The sequence below is a fragment of the Leuciscus leuciscus genome (genome assembly GCF_965113295.1).
Source record: "Leuciscus leuciscus genome assembly, chromosome: 8".
Classification (NCBI taxonomy): Eukaryota; Metazoa; Chordata; class Actinopteri; order Cypriniformes; family Leuciscidae; genus Leuciscus; species Leuciscus leuciscus.
The window spans coordinates 39,830,379-39,844,818 of record NC_138732.1 but is presented as its reverse complement, the minus strand read 5'-3'; the positions used below and the strand labels follow the sequence as shown (position 1 = coordinate 39,844,818).

At 45.4% G+C, this 14,440-nt stretch overlaps 1 protein-coding gene across 1 annotated transcript; it reads right to left on the bottom strand.

Moving 5' to 3' along the window:
* Window positions 1-8,157: 8,157 nt before the first annotated feature.
* LOC309504612 (uncharacterized protein) lies at window positions 8,158-11,957 on the bottom strand. The gene is made up of 2 exons (XM_082177776.1): window positions 11,426-11,957; window positions 8,158-11,247 (listed from the first exon to the last, which is right to left on the bottom strand). The coding sequence occupies exon 2, from the start codon at window positions 11,039-11,041 to the stop codon at window positions 8,597-8,599; it is 2,445 nt and encodes an 814-aa protein (XP_082033902.1). The 5' UTR covers window positions 11,042-11,247; window positions 11,426-11,957; the 3' UTR covers window positions 8,158-8,596.
* Window positions 11,958-14,440: the final 2,483 nt, after the last annotated feature.

Genomic DNA, 14,440 nt, shown 5'->3' with positions numbered 1-14,440 from the left:
TGGCCCAGCAGTGTCAGTAGCAGGCCTAGGTACAGGGTGAATGCTACCATCCTCTGCACCCTGCAAAATGGCAGGATGAGTGTTCCTCAAATGGCGCATCATGGATGATGTGTTGTTGCAGTAGGCTAGCTGCCGATCACAATATACATCTCACTTTATTTGGGGTTTCCAAATGGAAATGCTCCCACACCACAGATGTACGGCATCTCTTCTGTGGAGCCTCCATTTTTATCTATCTATCTATCTATGTATCTATCTATGTATTTATCTATTAATCTATCTATCTCAGTGGAAAGTGTACGCAGAGGAAACACAGAATTTCGATCTCACCGGTGTGAGTAGAACGTGATCAACTGCTAAATTCAAACTGTGCTTTTTTTTCCCAACTAACGTGATCATTATAAAGGCGATTCAATGCTATAGCTAACAAATTTGTGAATACTTTGAATAAAAAAATAAATAAAAGCAGATCATCAGTCACTGAGTGGTTGTGGTCGCGTGACAAGCAATGACGCGTCACCATGGAAACAAAGTGATACGATCTATAACGGTCGCCTTGAAAAGCTTACACTTGGGGAGCAGCTGAATTTTTTTAACTTAAGTGTGTGAAAAGGCTAAATATAAATGAATGTTAGGTGAAGGATTAAATTATGAAAAGTTCAAAACTGCTATTGTGGCTTCAATCTGGCAAGAGAAGTTTGGATCAGGAGGAGAATGTTTCAAATACAAGAACTGAAGAGGATGAGAGTGAACCGAGCACAAGTGCTAACAACAGTGTTGTACTGCCCCCTTGTGGGAAGAGTTATTTGTGTTTTGAGTTTCTTGCGTTTTGTCCACGCAGAGCTTCCGTAGTTCAGTGATTCTCCTAACAGTCCCACAGCAAGTCGAACTCCAGGGACACATGTCAGATAGTGCACTGGACATGGTGTTGGGTTTGTTTAATAAAGTTTGGGATATTGGCCAACTTCCGTTAGATTGGAAACAAGCAATAATAGTGCCCATTCTAAAACCTGGAAAAGATCAGTCAGACCCTTCTAGCTATAGACCTATTGCATTAACGTCACACTTATGCAAAATTATGGAAAGAATGGTCACAGAACGTTTAACGTATTATTTAGAGAGTAAAGCTCTTCTGTACCCATATCAAAGTGGGTTTCGTAGGGGTCGGAATACAATGGACTCAGTATTGTGCTTAGAATCAGACATCAGGAAAGCACAGACTAACAAAGAAATATTGATAGCTGTGTTTTTTTATGTTGAAAAAGCATATGATATGCTCTGGAAGGAAGGTTTACTTATTAAGTTGAAGTCATTGGGTATTGGAGGTAGAACATATAATTGGGTTATGAACTTTTTGTTTGACAGGGAAATTCAAGTAAGAGTTGGCTCAGAATACTCCAGTGTATATAAGGTGGAGAATGGCACTCCGCAAGGTAGTGTGTGTAGCCCACTGTTATTCAACATAATGATAAATGACATCTTCTCTCAGCTTGAACAAAGTGTAGGGAAATCCTTGTACGCAGATGATGGGGCTCTGTGGGTAAGAGGCCGTAATGTTCTGCACGTCAGTAAGAAAATGCAAGCTGCAATAGTTGATGTGGAAAAATGGGCAAATAAATGGGGATTCAAATTGTCTGTAGAAAAAACAAAGGTGATTTGCTTTTCAAGGAGGCATAAAGTCACGCCAATTTCTATGAAGTTGTATGAACAACCACTTGAGCTAGTTAAGACAGTTAGATTTCTTGGGGTTTGGTTTGATGAGAAGCTCACATGGAATACTCATTTAGACAAAGTCAAGAACAAATGTAAAAAGGTCATAAATATACTTCGCTGTCTGTCAGGACAAGAGTGGGGAGCAAGTAGAGTAGCCCTACAAAATATATACTGGGCATTAATGAGGTCGGTTTTTGACTATGGATGTATAGCGTACATGTCAGCAGCAGAATCAAATCTTAAGAAGTTGGATGTAATACAAGCTCAGGCTTTGAGAATTTGTAGTGGATCTTTTAAAACCTCTCCTGTATCAGCTATGCAGGTTGAAATGGGAGAAATGCCGTTAGGAATCAGGCGAGTAAAATTAATGATGGCATATTGGGTTAATATCCAGGGGCAATGTGAGTCGCATCCTGCCAAGAGTCTTTTAATAGATTGCTGGGAACACAATAAGACAAATTTCATAAGTTTTGGGTGGATCGGTGATGCAAAGGCAGAAGTCATAGGATTAAGACATTTAGATTACAGCTCTACAGTGATACAGTCGTCAATTCCTCCCTGGCTATTCCCAACACCACGTGTAGACTTAGACATACAGCAGGAATTGAAGGATATGTCAAAGAAAATTCCTGAAAGCAGAATAGTACAGAATTATTTTGATTTGCATTTCGCAGATTCCATGTTTATATTCACAGATGGTTCCAAAGATCCTGATACAGGGCGTGCAGGTGCAGCAGTTTACATCCCAGCAAGTGAGTCATATATTAAGAAAAGAATATCGGATCATGTGTCAGTATATACCACAGAATTGATTGCAATATTATTGGCCCTGCAGTGGATATAAGAGAGGGAAACAAAGAATACTGTTATTGCATCTGATAGTTTGTCTGCACTTATGAGTATTAAATCTGGCAAATCATTATTTAGATCTAATATCATCAATGACATATTCCTTATGTTATACAGGATGGAGTTAAAGGGTCTATCCACATGCTTTCTTTGGGTTCCTGCTCATGTCGGTGTGGAGGGGAATGAGCAGGTGGATATGCTGGCCAAAGGATCACTCAAAACTAAACATATAGACTTAAAAACCCCATTAAATAAAGAAGAAGCCAAGTCAATTATCAGAATCAGAATCAGAATCAGAATCAGAAAGAGCTTTATTGCCAAGTGTGCTTGCACCCACAAGGAATTTTTCTTGGTACTGAAGCTTCCAGTGCACATATACAAATACAAATACAACAAGAAACATAGTAATACAAATTCTAAGAATAAAATATATAAAAAAATAAAATAAAATAAAATAGTATAAAAAGTAAAAAAAAGGGGTCACAGTTGGGTTTAGTCTGAATAAACATTTACAGATTATGAACATATTTACAGTATTTTGAGAAGTATGAATAATATAAATATAAATATCACCTGAGTTAGAGAATATTACACTAGACAGTGGGAGTCTAGTGCATGTTACAGATTATGAACATATTTACAGTATTTTGAGTAGTATGAATAATATAAATATAAATATCACCTGAGTTAAGAGAATATTGCACTAGACAGTGGGAGTATTGCACTTGCAGGCATATGCCTTGGGGGGCATGTTAAGTGTTCAGAAGGGAAATGGCCTGTGGAAAGAAACTGTTCCTGTGCCTGGATGTTCTTGTGGCCAGTGATCTGTGTCGCCGTCCTGACGGTAACAGTTCAAACAGGGGGTGTCCAGGGTGAGTGGAGTCTGTGATGATTTTACCTGCTCTCTTCCTCACTCTGGAAGAGTACAGGTCCTGGAGGGTTGGCAGGGGGGCACCAATAATCCTCTCTGCTGTCCGGACTGTCCGTTGTAGTCTCCTGATGTCCGATTTGGTAGCTGAACCAAACCAGACAGTGATGGAAGTGCTTAAAACAGACTCAATGACGGCTGAGTAGAACTGGATCAGCAGCTCCTGTGGCAGATTGAACTTCTTCAGCTGGCGAAGGAAGTACAGTCTCTGCTGGGCCTTTTTCACAATGGAGTCAATGTGATTTGCCCACTTCAGGTCCTGAGAGATGGTAGAGCCCAGGAACCTGAATGACTCCACTGCTTCCACAGTGCTGTTCATGATGGTGAGAGGGGGGAGTGCTGGGGATTTTCTCCTGAAATCCACAATCATCTCCACTGTTTTGAGCGTGTTCAGCTCAAGGTTGTTATAGCTGCACCAGACAGCCAGCTGTTCAACCCCCAGTCTGTAAGCAGACTCGTCACCATTTTGGATGAGACCGATGACGGTGGTGTCGTCTGCAAATTTCAGGAGCTTGACAGAGGGGTCTTTAGAAGTGCAGTCATTAGTGTACAGGGAGAAGAGCAGTGGGGAGAGAACGCACCCTTGGGGGGCGCCAGTGCTGATGGTGAGGGTCCTGGATGTGAGCTTCCCCAGTCTCACTCGCTGCTGCCGGTCTGTCAGGAAGCTGGAGATCCACTGACAGATTGAGGATGGCATGGAGAGCTGAGTCAGTTTGGCTGTGAGAAGATCAGGGATGATGGTATTGAAGGCCGAACTGAAGTCCACAAATAAGATCCGTGCATAAGTCCCAGGTCTGTCAAGATGTTGCAGGATATAGTGCAGTCCCATGTTGACTGCATCATCCACAGACCTGTTTGCTCTGTAAGCAAACTGAAAGGGATCCAGAAGGGGTCCAGTGATGTCCTTCAGATAGGCCAACACCAGTCTTTCAAACGACTTCATGACCACAGACGTGAGAGCGACAGGTCTGTAGTCATTAAGTCCAGTGATTTTAGGTAGGATCTAGGATTTAGGATTTTTGGGAACCGGAATGATAGTGGAGCGTTTGAAGCAGCAGGGAACTTCACACTGCTCCAATGATCTGTTGAAGATCTGCGTGAAGACTGGGGCCAGTTGGTCAGCGCAGGCTTTTAGACAAGCAGATGAGATGCCGTCTGGGCCTGAAGCTTTCCTAGTCTTCTGTTTTTTGAAGACTCGGCTCACGTCCTCCACACAGACCTTAAGCTCAGGTTGGATGGCAGAAGGGGGGAGGAGAGGGGTTGCAGGAGGTGATGGTGGATGTGTGAAGTGCACATCAGAGCGGGTGTGAGGTGTGAGTCTGGGCTTCTCAAACCTGCAATAGAATGCATTGAGAGTGTCAGCCAGTTGTTGATTCTCCACAGATCGGGGGGATGGTGATTTGTAGTTGGTGATGTTCCTCAGGCCTCTCCAGACTGATGCCGGGTCGTTGGCTGAAAACTGTTTTTTCAGCTTTTCAGAGTAGCTTCTTTTAGCAACTCTGATCTCCTTTGTCAGTCTGTTTCTGGCCTGGTTATACAAGATTTTATCCCCACTTCTGTAAGCATCCTCTTTGGCATGACGAAGCTGTTTGAGTTTCCCAGTAAACCATGGTTTATCATTAGTGAATGATAAGAATGTCCTGGTAGGAATGCATGTATCCTCACAGAAACTGATATATGATGTTACAGTATCTGTGAGCTCATCCAGATCGGTGGCTGCAGCTTCAAAAACAGTCCAATCAGTGCAATCGAAGCAGGCCTGTAGATCCTGCTCTGCTTCGTTGGTCCATCTTTTTACAGTCCTTATTACAGGTTTAGCTGATTTCAGTTTCTGCCTGTAGGTCGGTATAAGATGAACCAAACAATGATCAGAGAGCCCCAAAGCTGCCCGTGGGACGGAGTGATACGCATTCTTTATCGTGGTGTAACAGTGGTCCAATATATTACTGTCTCTGGTAGGACATGTAACATGCTGTCTGTATTTTGGCAGTTCACGGGAGAGATTTGCTTTGTTAAAATCCCCAAGAATGATTAAAAGAGAGTCTGGGTACCTTTGTTCCATTTCAGCTATATGTTCAGCCAGCTGTTGTATCGCCGCGCTCACACACGCGTCTGGAGGAATGTAAACATTCGCGAGAATGAATGAGGAAAACTCCCGCGGCGAGTAGAAAGGTTTACAGTTTATGAAATGTGCCTCTAAATTAGGAGAGCACATCTTCTTCAGTGTTGTTACATCTGAACACCAACTTTCGTTAATGTAGAAACACAATCCACCACCTCTCGTTTTCCCCGTTAGTTCCGCGATGCGATCCGCTCGGAACAGCTGAAAGCCCGGCAGATGTAGTGCGTTGTCCGGTATGGCTTCACTCAGCCAGGTTTCAGTGAAGCACAGAGCAGCGGAGTTTAAAAAATCCTTGTTAGTGCGGGTGAGGAGAAGAAGTTCGTCCATTTTGTTAGGAAGAGATCGGAGATTCGCAAGATGAATACTGGGGAGTGCAGTACGGAGGCCGCGCTCGCGGAGTTTAACCAGCGCGCCAGCGCGCTTCCCGCGTTTGCGTCTGAGCGCGCGTTTGAACAACACCGCTGCCCCTCCGACGAGAATGTCCAGTAAAACGTCTGAGTAATCAAAATCTGTAAAAAAGTTGTCTGGTGTGTGTTTCCTAATGTCCAGTAGTTCGTCTTTGGTGAAACTGATAGGAAAAGAATGACTAAACGCAGAACAAACCAACAAAAACAACACAATAACTGGAGAGCTCCACACCGAGGCAGCCATCCGCGGCGCCATCTTGGATCTTGGCCCGGGAGTATGCACAGTCCGTTTGGCAGGGGTATTGGGATAACAGTGAAACTGGAAGGCATTTATATAATGTACAGAGACAGGTTGGTGCTGGGAGGATGGTGGGCTGGAAACGGAGGGAAGAAAGTTTAATAACTCGTCTGAGAATAGGTCATACAGGTCTAAACCTTTCATTGTATAAAATAGGTAAGCACCCAACTGGGAAATGTACTTATTGTAATCAACCAGAAACAGTGGAACATGTTCTTCTTCAGTGTAGGAAATACAATATTAATAGGGAGCACCTCTTTCAGTCACTATGGAAGGCAAAACATCATGACGTCTCATTGTCAGGTCTCTTGGGGAAAACAGCAGGTCAGATATACTGTTATATAATTAGGTTTCTTAAAGAAACTGAATTAATTAAAAGAATCTGAGTCTAAGTATTATTTAATTTTTTTTTTCTTTTTTCTTTTTTTTTGCTTAATCTCTCGTTCCACACTCCAGTCCAGTTGGTAGCGGTAATGCACCGTTAAATGGTTTGCCAACCGCCATTAAACGCAAGAAGAAGAAGAAGTCGACTGAAAGGTAAAGGATTTGGTTGGAATATTAATACAGTAGCAGAAGAATATGGATTAAATAGCATAGAATATGGACCAACTACTGTATGGGGTAATGTTCCTCCGTGGATATTTCCTGTGCCCAATGTGGACCTCAAACTTCTAGAGAAGAAGAAAGAATGGAATGAAAGTAATGTGAAGAATATAGGATATTTGGTTTGAGATTATGTGAAGAGGAATTATTATAATTATATGTTAATATTTACTGACGGATCAAAAGATCCAGGGACTGAACATGTAGGATCAGGAGTATACATACCTGAGTTTGATGTAGGTATTTGTAAAATAATTAATGATCAATTATCTGTATATACAGCAGAAATGGTTGCTATTATTTTAGGTTTACAGTGGATAGAAGAGGTGAGGCCAGAGAGAGTTGTCATTTGTTCAGACTCCACTGCTGCCCTGTTTAGTTTGAATTCCAAATAGACCTTAAGAGATGATTTATTGATTGAAATATATACAATAATGCTGAGAATACAAAGAACTGGAGGTGATGTACAATTTGTTTGGGTCCCGGCTCATGTTGGTGTTGAGGGAAATGAAAAAGCAGATGAGATTGCAAAGGCAGCATTAAAATTAAAAGATGATGAAATAATGAAAGTTCCCTTTGGAAAAGGAGAGGCTAAATCATTAATTAGAAAAGCAGTGAGTGACGAATGGCAGAAGAAGTGGGACACAGACACTAAAGGGAGACACTATTATAGCATTCAGAAATCTATTAAGGTGAAGGGTTTCAAAGGGAAATGTAGAAGAGATGAAGTGATTTTTTCAAGATTAAGGTTTGGACATACTGGGTTAAAAGCAACACTGTATTTAATGGCAAAATGTGTGTCTGATAAATGTGAGGTATGTAATGTTCCTGAAAATGTTGAGCATGTCATCATGAAGTGTAGTAAATATGATTTTGAGAGGAACATCTTGCGTGATAAGATATGTGAATTAGGACGGGGATGGAATTTAGAAGGGATACTGGGGATGAGTGAGGAAACATGGGAGTGTTGCAAAGCTCTTTTTAACTTTCTCAAATCTACAGGATTAGGCCATAACATATAGGTTTAAAAGGTTGTTTTGGTATTTTTTGTGTATTTGTATGTATTTTATTTTTTTGTTCGTTTTTTTTTTTTTATGGGTGCACTAAATTTGTAACCTGAAGTACTAAAACCTTGAATTACACACTCCGGTACATTAGGTGGCGGTATGCACCTGAAAAAGTTGGTTGCGACCCGCCATTAATATTAGAGAAGAAGAAGAAGAAGAAGAAGAAGAAGAAGAACGTCTCGGGTTACGACTGTAACCCTTGTTCCCCGAGAAGGGAACGAGACACTGCGTCGTCGTCGTGACGACACTATGGGAACGCCCTCAGCGTAACGCATCTGAAGCATGAATGAAATCTGTCCAATCCTGATTGGTGCTGCGTCATGACGTAGTAGATGACGGCATAACCGGAAGATACAAAGGGACGCCGGCACAAACACACGTTAGCTCCTTTGCGATGAAGCACGCGCTCTGCCCGTGATAGGTGTGGCGACGAGACGCAGTGTCTCGTTCCCTTCTCGGGGAACAAGGGTTACAGTCGTAACCCGAGACGTTCCCCTTCGAGGGAACTCGCACTGCGTCGTCGTCGTGACGACACTATGGGAACGCAATGCCCACTATGCCACACCGTAAGCACGCCACCCTAGTGTGAAGCTGGGAGACCAGGCACACTTAGGACGCGATCACTCTGGCGCCAGGCGTCACAGGGAGTTGCAGACTATAAAATCTTATGAAGGTGTGTGGAGTGGCCCACCCAGCCGCTTCGCAAATATCTTGAAGCGAGGCTCCAGAAAGGAGGGCTACCGAGGAGGCCATGCTCCTGGTAGAATGAGCCCTCACAGCTATAGGTGAAGGCAGACTGCGCACCTGATAAGCCATGGCTATAGCCTGAACAATCCAATTACTGATTGTCTGCTTGGATGCAGGCAGCCCTTTCTTGGGTGAACCAAAGCACACCAACAACTGGTCTGACTTCCTCCACTGAGAGGACCTCTCAAGGTACACTCTCAGGGCTCTGACCGGGCAGAGCAGGTGAAGTCTCCCCTCTTCCGCCGTCACGTGAGGTGGAGGATGGAATGCCTGAAGAACCACTGACCGTGCCACATTAAATGGCACCTTGGGCACATAGCCCGGTCTAGGGTGTAAGATGGCCTTAACTCCGCCAGGGGCAAACTCCAGGCAAGTTGGCATTATAGCCAAGGCCTGGAGATCCCCCACTCTCCTCAGAGAGGTGATAGCAAGGAGAAAGGCCACCTTAAGGGTCAGGTTCTTTGCCTCAGCCGACTCCAGTGGCTCGAAGGGGGCCTCAGCCAACCCTTCAAGTACCACCGCCAGGTCCCAGGTTGGAACTCTGGAGCGAGCCGCAGGCCTCATCCTCCGAGCCCCACGGAGGAAACGTACAACCAGATGGTGCTTCCCCAAAGGCCCCTCACCTATAGGCGAGTGGAAAGCCGCAATGGCAGCCACATACACCTTAAGTGTGGACGGGGTAAGACCGGCGGAGAAACGATCTTGGAGGAACTCCAGCACTGAAGCCACTGGGCAGTTAACTGGGTCCACCTCACGCTCTCTACACCAAGTGGAAAACACATTCCACTTCAGGCTGTACAGTCTCCTGGTAGAAGGAGCCCTGGAGCTGAGTAGGGTCTCGACAACATCTGCTGACAGGCCAGCCTCTAGGTACCGAGCCCCCTCAGGGGCCAGACCCAGAGGTTCCACAGCTCTGGCCGGGGGTGAAATATTGTGCCCCCTGCCTGCGACAGCAGATCTCTCCTCAGAGGGACCTGCCACGGAAGGCCGTCCAGCAGTGCTACAATGTCCGAGAACCATACTCGGGTCGGCCAGCGGGGTGCTACTAAAAGTAGGCTGATCCCCTCCCGGCGGACTCGCTCCAAGACTCCCGGGAGCAGAACGATCGGGGGAAATACGTACAGACGCAGCCTTGGCCACGTCTGCATCATGGCGTCCAGCCCCAGCGGAGCTGGATGCCTGAGAGAGAACCACAGTGGACAGTGGGACGTCTCTTGAGACGCGAACAGATCCACTTCCACTGGGCCGAATCTCACGCACATGGCTTCCACCACCTCTGGGTGGAGTCGCCACTCCCCGGGCCTCAGCCCCCGCCTCGACAGGACGTCTGCTCCCTGATTTTGGTCCCCGGGGACGTACATCGCTCTGAGAGACGACAGTTTCCCCTGGGACCACAGAAGGATCTGGTGTGCCAGTCTGCATAGAGGGCGCGACCTCAGACCCCCCTGATGATTCAGATACGCGACTACAGAAGTGTTGTCCGAGCGTATCAGGACATGGTGGCCGCGGAGGTCTGGGAAAAAGCTCCTCAGAGCTTTGTAGACCGCCAGCATTTCCAGGCAGTTGATGTGCCAGGAAGAATGCCGGGTCTCCCACAGACCTCTCGCAAAGCGGCCGTCCATGACCGCGCCCCAACCAAGTGAGGGAGGCATCTGTTGAAACGGTTTTCCGGCAACATGATGCTCCCAGCACCGGTCCCTGGGACAGGAACCAAGGTTTCCTCCATATGACGAGAGAACGAAGGCATTTGCGCGTTACCCTGATCATACGGAACGGATTTCCCCTCGGGGAAAACCCCTTGGCTCTCAACCACCACTGTAGGGGTCTCATGTGTAGCAGGCCAAAGGTATGACGTTGGACGCTGCTGCCATGAGCCCCAGCAGTCTCTGAAACTGCTTCACAGTGAGGTTGTGGCCTAGCTTCACTCTGGAGACCATCGCCCGTATGAATTCCACCCGTGCAGGAGACATTTGTGCCCGCATCGTCGTGGAGTCCCATACCACTCCCAGGAACATAGTCCTCTGGGAGGGCGTCAACACGCTTTTCTTTGTGTTGAGTCTCAGCCCCAAGCACCTGATATGGGCTAGAACGACATCTCGATGCCGAACTGCCATATCGTACGACTTGGCTAATATTAGCCAGTCGTCGATGTAATTGAGTACACGAATGCCCTGGAGTCTCAGCGGAGCCAGCGCTGCATCCATGCACTTGGTGAAGGTGCAAGGGGAAAGAGCTAGGCCAAAGGGAAGAACCCGATATTGGTACGCTTCGCCCCCGAAAGCGAACCTCAGGAACTTCCTGTGACATGGAAGGATGGAAATATGGAAGTATGCGTCCTTCAGATCTATCGTGACGAACCAGTCCTCGAACTGGATCTGACTCACGATGGCTGGAATTGTGAGCATCTTGAACCTGAATCTCCTCAGAGAACGATTCAAGTGCCTGAGATCTATTATTGGACGCAACCCCCCATCCTTCTTGGGAACTATGAAGTACCGGCTGTAGAACCCGGACTCCCTGTCTGGCAGAGGAACATGTTCTATGACCTCCTTGACCAACAGGGATTGAACTTCCTGTTCCATAACCCGAACCTGCTCTGAGCCGACCACAGTCCAGACCACCCCGTTGAACTTCGGGGGAGGGGAGCTGAACTGCAGTCTGTAACCCAGCTCTACAGTACGCAGGGCCCACACAGATATATTCGGAAGCATGACCATGCGCCGAGATAATCTACTAAGGGAACCAGCCTCTCAAGGCTGGCCTCGGGTGTCAACCGAGCCTCATTCCCGACCCCCTGAAGCGGCTGACCGGCAGGGAGCAGTCGAGAATGATTTTCGGTGTGCGGACGCGTTCGCTGCCCAGCCGCAGGTCTTTCTAGAGGCGGCTGGAGCGGCGTGCGTGCGCGGGAAATCAGTGTGGCCCGAAGCGTACTGGACGGCGGGAACACAGCACTGATTTCCTGAGAGCTCCGGGGGGAGGCGACCTCGATCGCTCCACCCCGGGGGGGACAGCTCTGAGTGGTCCGGCCACAGCTAGGACCACCTGGCAGAAGCCTTCTTTGCCTAAAGGACGGTCCTCAGATCGACCTTAGGCTCAGAAGGCTTGCCGCAAGAGCGCCGTCTCCTTTGCCAGGCTCCCTCGGGAGGGGCGCGGGAGGCGACACTCTTTTTGCACCTGTCGGTGCGAGGCTCAACATTTTAATTCCTCAAAATTAAATGCAGCCAAAAACACTAGATAAGTGGAACGGTGGTAGGCTGAATTAAAATATATAACTTCTCAAAGTCAGATAATATTCCATCATTTTAATTCCATTAAGAATTAAATGCAGCCATAATCACCAGACAATACTGTTTGTTTAGTTTAATATTTATTTAAACGGTTTCGTAATCTACGTGCTGCCTCGGCAACGCGAGATTCGAGCCGTCGGCACAATATATCGGCTTTCATCCCTCGAGAAGAAAGTCAACAATTGCGAGGTTGAAACATCCGACAGCGCACGGCTCTTTTCTATGCACGCGCGCCGAGATATTTCTCAATGAACACTGCCAGCCCCCTCAGGAGCTGACTGTGAATGCCTCGCACCCAAACAGTATTATTTCACAGATCGTGTGTGTCCCCTTTTATAGCAGACTCGTAATCTACGCGCTGCCTCGGCAAATGCGAGATTCGAGTCGTTCACAATATATTTGGCTTTCATCTCTCGAGAAGAAAGCCAACGGGCGCGAGGCTGAAACACCCGGAACGCACGGCTGTGTGCGTCAAGATATTTCTCAATGAACACACAGCCAGCACCCTCAGGAGCTGACTGTGCATGCCTCGCACCCACACAGAATCTTTAATGCAGAATAGCCCCGTAATCTACGCGCTGCCTCGGCAAGCGCGAGACCCGAGCTATAGATTCTGTATTGCAATGCAGACATAATCTACGCGCTGCCTCGGCAAACGCGAGATCAGTCACAGAATCTTTATTGCAGAGTAGACCCGTAATCTACGCGCTGCCTCGGCAAACGCGAGATCCGAGCCACTAGATTCTATATTGCAATGCAGACGTTATTTGGGACAATTCTTATAGGACAAACAACACCAAATAGGACAAACAGTTTCACACAGAGCGCTTTGCTGAAGAGCAAAAAGCTAACGTGTGTTTGTGCCGGCGTCCCTTTGTATCTTCCGGTTATGCCGTCATCTACTACGTCATGACGCAGCACCAATCAGGATTGGACAGATTTCATTCATGCTTCAGATGCGTTACGCTGAGGGCGTTCCCATAGTGTCGTCACGACGACGACGCAGTGCGAGTTCCCTCGAAGGGGAACTCCAGAGTGTTAAAGTCTGTAATTATTATTTTTGGTCCCTAAAAAAGATCTGTCTGTAAGTATTTGTTTGATAGTGATCTTAGCTTCCTTTAGATACCAAATTTAGTTATTTTAGCATGTTTTCAATTCGTAATTTGTAAGGAAATATGTGGCGCTAGTATTGTTAGCTTCCCTATGGCATTTTCCATGTATATTGGCATTGTGCTAATCGCTCGCTAATGCAATCGTTTTTTTGAGGGTTTTAATTTATTCTAAGTTACTTATTTTATATTTGCATTGTATATTCACCCTATTGAGATTGTAATATGCATTATCTTTGTTTCTGTATGTTACAGTTTTACAGTCTTTCCAGTAAAACACACCAACAGAGCAAGATGCTTCCTGGTTCTTTATTGGAGATTGTTAGCTATCTGTAAAGCTAGTTCACACACACACTAGTTAAGGCAGAATAAGTGTATTACATTTTGAACTTTTCATAATTTAATCATCCACCTAACATTCATTTATATTTAACCTTAAAAGTTTTAAGTACAATACATTTTCATTTAATCTGTAAGTACAGTTTTTATTTCACTTTTAGGTGCAATACATTTTAATTTAATCATTAAAAAAGTCACCTGTATGTAAGTAGCACACAGTGCAGTGTTGATGTTAAAACTGTGTTGTTACAATGTTTAAAGTGGCTGACAACAATAAATATTCTTATTATAAATAAAACTGCCTGGTTTTTGAGCTGTGCATAACTGTAGCTGAATAGTTAGGCCTACTACGCTACTGTATTTTAATATTGGTCATTATGGTGGTACTTGGAGAGCCAAATATTTTCTGAGGTGGTACTTGGTGTAAAAAAGTTTGAGAACCACTGATCTATCTATCTATCTATCTATCTATCTATTAATCTATCTGTCTATATATATTTCTATCTATGCATCTGTCACAGGCCGGGGCGAGCGCCAGCGGGCCGTCCACCCCTAGCTTGCGCACCGCCCCTGAGGAGCAGACCGTGGACACGAAGGAGGCAGACACAGAATTAAAATGAAATGTTCTTTATTAAATTTAAGTTCTTTAAAAGAGAATGGAGGGTACGTATCACTCACAGCTTTAGCAGGCTGTAGCGTTTATACGCCCGTATAAATATAATTAATTATTATTCATAACGGATTATGATCAATAATTAATCATTTAATTATTTTCAGAATTTACTGTAGCAGAATCAATAGTATGCTCATTTTATCAGTTCATCCAATGAACAGAAAGCATAAACAATTATTAACTCTAGGAAATATAATATCTTCCTGGCCAAGAAAGAATAATCCCCAGCTAACAGTAAATTAAGAAATAGCCTAATTCAAGGGTAAAAGCATAGGTAACTTAGATCGCAGTTCAAGAC